The sequence below is a fragment of the Lithobates pipiens genome, unplaced genomic scaffold, assembly GCF_037356315.1.
Source record: "Lithobates pipiens isolate NorthernLeopardFrog02 unplaced genomic scaffold, aLitPip1_a1.2 Scaffold_8, whole genome shotgun sequence".
In the NCBI taxonomy this organism is placed as follows: Eukaryota; Metazoa; Chordata; class Amphibia; order Anura; family Ranidae; genus Lithobates; species Lithobates pipiens.
In genome coordinates this window covers 575331333-575343531 of record NW_027507903.1, presented here as the reverse complement: position 1 = coordinate 575343531, position 12199 = coordinate 575331333, and the positions used below count along the sequence as shown (strand labels likewise).

The following is a 12199-nucleotide window of genomic DNA, read 5'->3' as shown; positions in this document are numbered from 1 at the left end:
ATAGGTCTATAATTGGTCACAACAGAGGGATCTTTGCCTGGTTTTGGAATTACCGTTATGTGAGCTTGCAATAAATCAGCTGGTGGGGATACAGGTTCCGAGAGGGATTGAAAGGCCGATAGAAAATGAGGCTGTAAAATGTCTGCAAAGGTCTTGTAATATACTACAGTGAGGCCATCGGGACCCGGACTCTTACCAGGTTTAAGTTGCTTCAAAGCTTTCGCTATTTCTTCTATCGTCAGGGGAGAATCCAGGTCTCGAGCCGTATCGTCTGAGATGGGGGTAGGACTGTATTGGTGTAGGAAATCTTTGATGCGATCTAGTTTTGACGGGGAGCTTAAGGGCGGGTCCGTTGGGGAAAGGTTATAGAGTTTAGTGTAGTATTGAACAAAATGATTGGCTATATCGGTAGATTTATGAAGCCGTCTTCCTGTAGGATCTGTTATCGAGTGGATAGTAGTGGAAGCTCTTTTGGCTTGGAGCGCTTTGGCTAACATTTTGCTGGATTTGTTTCCATATTCGTAAAATGTTTTTTTGGACAGAATGTATCTACGTTTGACTTGTTTATCTAATATTTCCAAAAGTTGTATACGTGCTTTCGTGAGATCCTGGAGCGTCGCTAGTGCTTGTGTGCGTTTGTGTATTAACTCTAGTTTCTTAATGGTAGCTAGGAGATCAACATATATTTTCTTTTTTTCCCGTTTCCGTTTGGCTGCTAAGTCCATAAGAGTTCCCCGTATCACACATTTATGAGCCGCCCAATTGTTAAGTGGGGAGGTGTCTGACTCACGATTTTCCTTAAAGTAATTATTTAACTGGGTAGAGATTTCTGTTAACATGACAGGGTCTGTGAGCAGCGAAGGATCGAGTCTCCATATAGGAGCTGCCGATTTAGTCGTTGGGAACTGCAGTGTCACTGAAATCTGATGGTGATCCGAAAGAACCATTGGGTCAATAGAAGCGGATTGTAACATTGGGAGATCCTTCTGCGAAAGGAAGAAGAAATCGATACGGGAGTATCGGTCATGGGGAGCTGAATAGTACGTAAAGTCTTTGCAGTCTGGAAATAATGTTCGCCATGTGTCGTGTAGTAAGACGGTCGTCAGCGAAGAGTTAATGGATTTCAAAGCTCTGTAGGGAATTGAGGATGTGCCTGAGGACGTGTCGAGGACGGGGTTAAGGGGAACATTGAAGTCCCCCCCCAAAAATTACTATCCCTTCTTGAAAAGAGATCAGAGAAGATGTTATTTCTCTAAAAAAAGTAACTTGCTGGGTATTGGGGGCATATAAATTTACCAGGGTGATAGTGGTGCCAGCGTATGTTCCTTTAAGAAAAATGAACCTACCATTGGGATCTATGAGCTGGTCAGTAAGTATAAATGGGCAGTTTTTGTGGAAGATGATAGATACTCCTTTAGATTTCGTTAGCGGGGAAGTTGCATGAAACGCTATGGTGTACCTATGATCACAAATTTTTGGGACGGAATTGGTCTTGAAGTGGGTTTCTTGCAAAAAAATGATATCAGCCAAATTTCTGTGCATTGTAAGAAGAAGCTTGGATCGCTTCTCTGGAACATTTAATCCTTTAGCATTAAGCGAAACAATTTTAACTCTAAGAGGAAGTGATGTATTCGTGCGAGTAGGCATTGTTAAACTATGATTTTAACGTATAATAAGCGTCTGTAAGAAGTGCGTATGCTGGTGAGGAGAGTGAAGCTTGGCAATCTAGAGGCAAGTGTTCGTAGTAATGCAAAGCTGGTACTGAAGTTTGAGGTCTGTAAGCTCTCAGAAATCTGCGTCTGTCCTCAACTAAAAGTGAAGTCGACTGGTTAATATCGGGGAACTAAACAATAAATGGCAAGGGATTCTCTAGGAACTTCCAGGGATCCAGGGAACTACAAATGTACAATTGCCATGAATAACCAGTGGCGTCACAAAAAGGCTTGTATGCAGTGTGATAGCAATGTGCCACCGTTGTGGGGTTGGTTCAGTCCTGGACGAAGACAAGGGTGCGAATTGGTATAGTCAAATATTTCGAGACAGGTATCAGGAGTAGGGTCAGAAGACCTCCACCTATGTACTATGGAGGTCCAAGGACCAATCCCTAACAATTAAAGAGTCACAAATAAGTGTCGTCCATCCGGCCCATGGCCCAAACCATAATCGTCATAAGGTTAAGGAGTATGGTTAGGGGAGGGCAGTGTCGGGTGAATAATTATTGCATTTAGAAGTCAAGGCGCCTAGCTTAAGTCAAGCATTACGATATTAATGCATATGACAATGCTTGGTACATAAGGGGGTGTTCCCCTATAGAAGGTCGGTAAATCGGCGTTAAAATAAAGAACACTGTAGAAATGTGAAATCATCAGTTAAAGCCATTCACTATGTAGAGAATTTAACTATAAAAATTACAGCCGGAACTATATGCTGATGGAACATAACAGCATATATAAATACTCCAAGGCAGATATGAAATATCAAACAGTAAGAAACATCTAACTCTCCCCCCTGCTAACAATTGTTATGTCTCTCACTCCCAATTAAAATGGGAGGCAACCCGGTTAAAAAGCTGGATCAAAGATATATTCTATAAGCAGTGCATAGCCTCTTATACCACTCTAAACTCATGTAAATCACCATCTTAGAGAAGGAGCTGTTCTGGTGGTGGGTGTTGGAAAAGGCCCCCCCCCGTGACGAGAAGAGACCGTGGGCAGAGCGAATCCTCAGATCTTATCCGTTGTCAGAACTATCATCACCAGCAGAGGATACACTATCCCCCCTCTCCCCCCCGCCCCACAGGAGGTTCTCTCCCGCCCCCCCCCTCCCCCCCCCCCCCGCTATTCGTGGTATCTCACAGGATATTAAGGCAAACCTAGTTATGCTAAAGCCTAATCCTCCCCCCCCCCCCGTGATATCTGTCTGATTTTGAGTTATGCTAATGAAGATTTTCCGGTACACTAACTTTGCAACTATTAGACTCTTTACATACCGTCCACCAGATTGCTATGGAAAGCTCCCTGTTACTGCTGTAAAAAAAAAAAAAAAAAGAGAAAAAAGACATAGTTATGGATTACAAAGAAGACAAGGTATCATCCTTCAGCAGTTCATCCAGGAGTCTATGCCATAATAAGGATAACGTTCTGAGTATCTTAGCAAGGTGCTTGGCAGTCATGGGTTGCGTTGATGACAAGCAGAGAGATATGCGTCTCTCAAGCAGGGAGGCTGAACTAATATCCATCGCCGTGTGGTATTAGCGAGACATCAATGTCCGAATCCCAAAATGGCGAATCTTCTTGTCCAGCTATGTAGAATAGGAAAATCAAGTAGCAATCCATAGAGACTAGCAGACTGTAAAAGTTCCAGTATCGTATGCACATCAGTATTAGGTGTCATTCTAATAGGATAGTCAGCGGGTCGTGGTAAGAAATAATACCTCGTTTATAGTTCGGTATCAGAGCATCCAGGCACTGAGCATTCTGACCGGGCTGTTGTCATCTGAAGTGCAGGGTATACTTGAGGGGGAGTCACAACTTGGAGCCAAGTCAATTAACTTATCAAAGAGCGGCATCGGCTGTGCTCGTATAACGGTAACAGTATTAAAAAAAAAAAAAGTCACAAAAAAAAGGGAACCAGAGCGAGAACAAAATAAAGAAAACCTGGGCATACATCTCATAAGAATGCTCACCACTTCAGCGGTCTCTGCGGGCTCTCCGCGGTAGTGGTGCCGCCGTCGGGCTCGCAGGAGGTAGTCGAGCTTGAGGCCCCCCTCCTGGTCTGCCTGTGGATGGTGATCTGCGGCGCCGATAGTGAGAGGTTTGGGTCTCCATTAGGTCAGAATCCAAGCTCGAATAGCTGCGGAGAGGGATGTGGAAATCGGCATACCAGTTCGGTAAGTCCACATATGGTATGTCCAGCGTGCGGCAGAAGAGGTCCAGTTCTTCAGGGACTCTCAAGGTAGCTATTCGGCCCAGATGTGTGGCTTGGAGGGCAAATGGGAACCTCCAGCGATACCTTATCTCTCTTCGTTTGAGAACTTCCAGCAATGGACGGAGATCTCTTCTGTGCCGTAAGGTGATTGCCGACAGATCCTGAAAGATTTGGATTTGGTGCTCTTCGTGTAATAGTTGCGGTCGTTCTCGGGCTTTCTTTAGGATGTCTTCTTTTATTGAAAAGTCATTTACAAAGCACACCACATCTCTCGGCGGATCTGCTTCCTTACCCTTCGGGCGAAGAGCTCTGTGTACGCGGTCCATTGTGATGGCAGTTTGCGGGGGTCTCTCTAGCAGGCGATTAAAGATGGCTATTACTGCCGGAACAAGTTGGTCTTGGTCTATTGATTCCGGTAGGCCGCGCACTCTGAGATTATGCCTGCGGCCCCGGTTATCAATGTCCTCAACGTGTCGCTGGATGTCGCGGAGCTGCATTGTGTGAGTGTCCACCCGTCGATCGGTTCTTTGCAGAGCTTGTTGTTGTTGTACAGCTTGGTTTTCCACCACCTGTACACTGCCTGAGATCACTTGCAGTTCTCTGCGGAGGTCAGCAATGGCGGCAGTGAGTGTGTCCTTTATATCGGTCGCCACTGCCCGCAGGTCCTGAAGGCTTGGGTGTTGGTGTTGTGGCTGAACAAGGACCTCTTGTGCTGTTTGTTGATCCGTAGGAGTCAGCGTGATTCCGATATGGCCGCGGGCGGGAGGATTAGCCATATTAGGTCCCTGACTTCTGAAGAGCTCCGGGATCGTTGGAGGAGCACGGGTATCAGCGTCCCTCGGAGAACGGGAACGCGATGTAGAGCGGCTGCGGGAAGACGTGCCCATGTTCCGTTAACGAAACAACGCTAATAGTCCCCAGTAATGTGAGTTTAGGGCACAGGCCGGACGGAGCTGAGGAGTTAGGCGGCCATCTTCGTCCAAGGCTAGCCACGCCCCACCATGTCCGAGGGAAATCTAGGATGGTAAAGGACCTGGGGGTCCTAGTAGATGGGCTTGGCAATGGCATGCAATGCCAAGCTGCTGCTAACATAGCAAACAGAATATTGGCATGTATTAAGAGGAGTAACTCCAGAGATAAAACGCTAATTCTCCCACTCTACAAGACTCTGGTCCACCTGCACCTGGAATATGCTGTACAGTTTTGGGCACCAGTCCTCAGGAAGGATGTACTGGAAATGGAGCGAGTACAAAGAGCAGTAACGCTAATAAAGGGTCTGGAAGATATTAGTTATGAAGAGAGGCCGCGAGCACTGAACTTCTCTGGAGAAGAGACGCTTGAGAGGGGATATGATTTCCATTTACAAATGCCTTACTGGTGACCCCACAATGGGTATAAAATGTGTTCGGAAGGGAGTTAAACAAAACACGTGGCCACTCATTTTAAAATTAGAAAAGGGGTTTAACCTTAAACTGTATAGGGGGTTCTATACTGTAAGAGCGGCAAAAATGTGGAATTCCCTTCCACAGGTGGTATCAGCGGGGCGCATTGATGGCTTGTAATGCTGACATCTATTTATGTATGTACATACGTTGGACGTGTGTTTTTTTATTTATTTATTTATTCCCCCACCCCCCCCCCCCCCTGCCTCCTATAACTGAGGAGGTCCTGGGGCATGACCACTGTGGGGGTGAGGTTTGGGCCTACTGGGCCCTGCAGCTTAGGCTGGTAAGTGCCCTGGTTTGTCGAGCTTTTGCACCCCCTGTTTAGTGTTCCACAGGATGGCATTGGGACACGTTGACTTCCACTTAGGAGGGGATTTACAAGCGTTGCAGTTTTAGAAGTGAGCCAGTTGGCTATTTCGTGTCCTATTCACATCTATAGGGATTCCTTGCTGGCATGGCTCAACTGCCTCCACCTAATACCCAGCTAATGCCTTTAGTTATACTTTAAGGTCTGTGCTGGTGCCCCTCTTAAAAATATACTGGGTTTTGTGTTTTGTTTTTTCATTAAAGTACTAGAATCGTGAATTTAAATGCTTGTAGGTAGTTATTCTGAAAACCGTTGTAACTGTAAGAATCACCCAGGAATGTTTTCTACAGGTCTCACCACCTTCAAGATATCGAGAGCGCAGTAGCAGTATGCCAGCTCCTCTGCCTCCATTTAGCGCTGGATCCCCTACCTCTTACTTCACCAGTGGATTACATGCTGGGCTGCAGCAGACTCACCTGAACAAAGTGAGACGCTTGTTTGTACTGGAGCCAAAACTGTTTGCATGGAGTGTTGGGTTGTAGTTCTATCTTGCATCTGATGTAAACTGCTGTGTTTTCTGCAGGCTGTGGGCATGCCTCCTACCAGTCCAGGAGGAGTGCTTTTGGATTATGAAGATCAAGTGCTAACCTCTGGAAATTCCTGTAAAGTAAGACCAGTGTTTTTATGTGATGTGTTTATTTGTGGGTGTGTGGTGGGGTGTCTTTTTTTGGGGGGGGCAATCACGGCAGACCTCTGAAGAAAAATGACTAGTATTAGGTGGGCAACACATGAGGTGGGTGGTCCTGGGCAAAATTTTAGGGGGGGGGTTGTGGTGAGAATAGCCTTGATCATTTTAGCCTTGCCCCTTGCTGTTTGCAGAATACATGATCTGATGGCCAACGGAGCATCAGACTTTTGTCCAAAGGGCATGTGGCAGAAACTTGGCTGACAATTGTGTGCCATTTTATATGCAAGACAACAAACTTGAACGTAGTGATGTACTACTTGGAATTTTTAGCTCTTGAGCTTCACCCTTTGGGCACTTTCTGCTAATGTCATGTTTTGGTGAGCATTGATTCCAAGCATGTGTGTTTGTACTTTGGACTTGTGTACACGATATGAAAATCTGACAATACTGTCTGCTGAAAATTTGCTAGCCTGCCATTCAATGTTAGTATGCTACATCAGACAATTGTTGTCCAACTTACAGCCAACAAACAGTTGGATTTTAGGCAGACAGTCTGTCATCACACAATTCCCTGCCCCAAATCCGATCGTGTATCAGGCTTTAGTCTGCTTCAATTTTTGAACTGGGAACAGGAGAGATTCTGGGTGCATCTAATGGAGTAGAAACCACTTGAACACTCTTCTACCCTTTCCAGGAATAATTGGTTAAAGAGGAAGTAAAGCCTTACTAAAATTAAAATAGACCCTGCAAGGCAAAGGCATAATGAGCTACTATGCATAGACTTCCGGATATCGCGGCTTCGGCTCTGACTGGATGAAGCCGTGATGGCGTCAACCCTGTGCATGCGCCGTGGACAGACAGCAGGGCCTGTCATTTGCAAATATCTCCTAAACTGTGTAGGTTTAGGAGATATTTCTTTGACCTACAGGTAAGCCTGGATTAAGGTTTTACCTGTAGGGCCAAGTGGTCTGTAAAGCCCCATACACACTATCAGATTATCTGCTGAGTTTTTCCTTCAGATTTACCAAAACCATGTAGTAGAAGGGCCTGCCTGATTGCATACACATTGAAACTCCTAAGGTTTGTCCTCATATTATATGGTTTTGGTAAATCTGAAGGAAACACTCAGCAGATAATCTGATAGTGTGTATGGGGCTTTAGGGTTTACAACCACTAAGTGTAAAAGTGATTCTAAAGGAAAATGGGGAAGTTATACTTGCTCTGTGCAGTCCCATTCATTGTGTGTGGGGTTTTTATTTTTTTTATCTCCGTAGCATAAAATGAAGTGCTTTTAGTTCAGAGGTGAACTCTGAAGGGCCAACACTGCAGTTTTCTTTAACCGACATGGCTATAGAACACAATTTCTAAACTTTTAAAACCCTTTCTTTTTCAGACTCCGATTGGAGCCCAAAAACGAGGCTTTTCTCACTTGATCCCATCGCCTGAGCCAAGCCCCGAGGGAGGATATGTTGGACAGCATTCACAAGGCCTTGGTGGACACTATGCAGACTCCTACATGAAACGCAAGAGGATCTTCTAGTGTGCGGGCTTCTTTCTAGATGAGACGAGTGCCTGCTGCGCAGCTACATTACCTTGAGGCTTTTCCTCTTTTCCTGTTTTTTTTGTTTTTAATTACCAACTCCTAGCGTCTAAGCTGTGAGGGTAAGCTGCGATTGTAGCTTGGACGTTAAGGAACATGGTCACATTGTCAGAATCTTGTGTAAAGCACAAGTTTCCTGCTGCAATAAATTTTAAGTTTTTTTTGTTTTTATTTAAAGGTTTTTAAATGTTGTCGTGTAGTTGGAACGCTACACTTTTATTTAAGATGTCTGTCTTTAATTGTAGCGCCTGTAAATGCTGCCTTGATTTTGTTTTTGCCCTTTCTGTCATGTGGTAGTCTAATCTTTTTGTCTCTTTATTTTGTCATGTTGTACTGTTGCTTTTCTGAGCCAAATAAGGGTTCCTCATCAGTATGTACATTAGCAATGTCTTAAAGAGCTTTTCTAACCCAATTGAATTTTTGTTCTGACAAGTTGCATCTCTGCTTTCAACAGAACTTGTTATATGAGACAAATAACAGAACCCGTAACGGCCAAGTGCCAAAACACAAGGCAGGATGATGAAAAACCATTTTAAGGGACATCTTGTCTGCTTAAACAGATGAGAGCATTCTCACCACCAGTAAAACTCTTAAGTCCTTAACATTAGTGCACTTAAATACAGATATGACATTAGCACTACTAATCCTTTGAAATGGCTTGTAGGGGGGTTTTAAAACTATATATACGTTTTTGACACTACCTCAAGTCCTAAAATGATGTTGGTGTATAATGGCATATGTTTTTATCAAATATTAACTTTCATTTTAATTCTTTACATTTCTTTATCTAGTTTGCTAGTTGAGCAAACATTTCCGTCACTTGAGCTAGGAAATGATCTCCCTGGTAGTAAAGCAGTCAATGCTGAAATTACACTCTTAGTGCAAAGAATACTTGCATGACTGCTAAAAATTAGCTTAATTCAGCACTTAGTTGTAGGCCAACTCCTTCTTCACATTCCTCCCTCCCCTATCCTAAAAGCACTGAATGATCCATGGCTGACAAAATCAAGCATGAGGTCTGCCCCACCAGCCTTCTATTACCTTGTACTCTCTGGCCTTTAAAGTAAACCTGTAATAAGAAAATGGAGCTTTCCATTGTGACCTCTCCTTTTGAATGTTAGGTGGCTGCCATAAGTGGTTTGCTTCAGTAGCTGTATCTAATTTGGAACAAATGGGCAAATGCCAAATCTGATGCCTCTGATCTTCATACTCATTCCAGGTATGGGAGAAAAGTCCTAGAAAGAGGGCCACCAGTCTATGGTCCCAAATTTGTTTAATGGGGCATCCATTTAAAAAAGCTACATGTTTAGAGGGCTCAAATTCTAAGAACTGGGAGCTCTGGACAGCTGAACAAAATTCCTGAGGAAATGCATTCAAAAGATGATGGGGTCCTGTTGTGGTTGGGCAGAAAGCATTCTTAAGTTTGGCAGACCTGTCTAGTTCTGTGTTCTTGTCCTGGTGAAGCCCCCCAGAAACCCTGAATTATCTTTTTAGTCATAGCATCCATTTAAAATAAATTCTGTAGCACATTAGTCTGCTTTTCTCCCCCCCCCCTTTTTTTTTTCTCCTTTAAATCTGCTGCTGAGGGCTCTGGTCCATCCATCCACTTTTTGACTTTGCCAGGACAAAGCTTGGCTAAAAAGTTGTAGTTACTGTTGACTGCCTGTGTTCTTCCATATTGTGGGAGAATCCACTAAAATTCTGTGTATTCTGCTGTATCCTCCATAGGAGTATATAAAGAAATTACAGGTCAGGCACATGTTGGGCAAGCCCTTGGTTCATTTTGATTTTGCCTTGAGGGCCCACTCCGCCCACAATTGCAAATTTTTTGGTGGGCTTGCTCTTTACTTTTGGAAAGGTGTGGGCTATATTTTTGACAGCTGCTGAAACATAACTTTACACCAAAGGGCCCATGACTCTAATAATGGGAAGGGTGCTGCTCCAAGCACAAACATGCAACCATACCAGTGGCTTCAATGCTGCTGGCATCGAACATGGCTTGTCCAGCATGCTGAAAGTATCAGAATAAGGAGATGAACACCAGTTGCCAGCCCAATCACCATATGTATGAACGCTTCAGCTGGTCTCCTCCCAACCCACACCCCACTGATGCATTTCACCCTCCCTGAGGCTTAGAGGTCTATGGCTAGGACTTAAGCCCATGGGATGGTGACATGCATCAAAGGGCCAGGGCTTGGGAGGAGACAAGCTGAAGCAGGTTTTTTTTTTTTTTTTGTTTTTTTTTTTTTGTTTGGGGGTTTTTTTTTTTTTTTTCTCTACACACGGTGATTGGGCTGGGAACTGGTGTGCAGCTTCATATTCCCCTTGATCCTTAAAGCTCAACGCCAGCTTTTTTATATATACTTTACATGGCTCATTTTGGTCAGCTTGGCTCAAACAACCTATGTCCCCCAGCCCCCATGTGCTGCTCAGATACTATGTTCTGGGTATGATACTGGAAGGTCTTGACTCAAACCCAGACCACAGTGCTGTATGTAGCAGCAGCTATATACAGTTTATTCTGCCCATCCAGTAGGCTTGCATGTTTGTAAGCGACAGTTAGGGCCAAGCTGGCCCAAATGAACTATGTAAAGTATATCAAAAGCTGGAGTTCATCTTTAAAGAACCCATGATGTAACAAGGTCTACATTGTAGTCAGCTTTGAACATAGCTATACCTAATGGCTGCTGAAGCAAGTTTGTACAGTGAATAGTAAACTTGACACGTACACAATGGTCTGATTCAGTTGTTGCTATGAAATGCTAATGGGTTTTGGGCAATTATTGCTGGCGCTTAGGGTTTGCTTCTGGCCGTGAATGTTTTTTGCCTGAAAAGCTATTTAACTTCATTCACTTGTATCTTATTTCTGTGTTTCTCCTTTTACTTTTTACTTGGATTTAACTTCTGGATATATATATTTTGAAAATTAAAACTATTTATAAGAAGAAACTGTTCACCAGTTTTGCTGACTATTTTTGTACTGCACTGTCTTCCTCTTTATCACTATTTTGAAGGGATGTATATTTTTGTTAGTCTTTCTTCTATTTCTGAACTCCAAACCCCAATTCACTACACAGATTATAAATTTATATTTAGCGTTTTTTTTTTTTTTTTTTTTTTTTTTTTATTAAAGGGATATTATAAACTTGCAAGGCCACTGGCTGTAATCTTTATTCTACGAAGACCTTAAGCTTGGTTGTCACAATCTTTTAAAGACAAAATGAACATTTTGATGTTAAGCTGAATTGAATGCTTGCTAGTTCTACTTCCTAAAGGGGCTTTGGATCCTCCACTAAACTGTTGTGGGCATTCTAAAGCCAGCAAGTGCCATTGCAACTCCCCAATTTGTTCCAATAAAGTGGAGGGGGCTGCAAGAGTGACTGTTCTGAATATATGCACCTGCTGCAAGATCATACCATGCTACTCTGGGGGGGAGTCAAAACTACTCACACTGGTGCCCATGTCTAACATTGATTTTGGTTGGATTTGGCTTTTACACTTTTGATTCACATTTGTACAAAGGCTCTTCTATATGCACCAGAGACGAGGCTGTCCAGTTCCTTCTGTAGGGTATACCAGACTGAACCACTGAACTACCACATGCAAGCCATTCTGCATTCTTATCTCTGCACATCTTCTGGTTATTCTACTTCCCCTTATTGTATTACCTGAATGTCATTCAGATCTGTATTACATTTTTATCAGAGCAGCTAAACAAGCCTTTTCAGAAAGTATGAGATGAGTATTCTCAGTGCTATGTAAATGGGATATTTAACCTATTCCTGTGATTGGACTGTTCTTACTTGCTGGAAACTGTATGGATGGATTTTAAAAGTAAAATGTAACATTATAAAATCACATGGCATGGATTTTTGTGTTGGGTTTTTTGTTTGTTCATTTTTTTTTTTGGGGGAGGGCGGGACTGTCCTCCACCAGCAGGGAATGCATCTTGCCTATGTGTAAATGGTAACCATTTTAGCCCCTTTCATATGATGATCCAATCTGGTCTGCCTTTCAGGTAGACTCAATTGGAACCTCCATTCTTTATGCAGTTGTTGAAGTCGGACATGTCTGCTCACACCTACCAGCATTCAATCTGCACAAAAACTGACAGACAGATGAATCTGTTTCCCCCATCCATCGGATGACAGTCTGGAAATTGACAAGCAGTCTGTGTATCCATAGAACAGCAGGCCATGTCCGCTCTGCATTAGTGGACCTATCATCCGCTT

General features: G+C 43.5%; 1 protein-coding gene across 2 annotated transcripts in view; it reads left to right on the top strand.

Moving 5' to 3' along the window:
• The window catches only part of RAVER1 (ribonucleoprotein, PTB binding 1), a 49308-nt gene extending 38387 nt beyond the window's left edge, over positions 1-10921 (top strand). For both annotated transcript variants that reach the window (XM_077470210.1, XM_077470209.1), the window contains 3 exons: positions 6030-6164; positions 6263-6346; positions 7761-10921. In XM_077470210.1, coding sequence (XP_077326336.1) covers positions 6030-6164; positions 6263-6346; positions 7761-7907 — 366 coding nt within the window. In that variant the 3' untranslated portion in view covers positions 7908-10921. The remainder of the gene's footprint in view (positions 1-6029; positions 6165-6262; positions 6347-7760) is intronic.
• The last annotated feature ends 1278 nt before the right edge of the window (positions 10922-12199 follow it).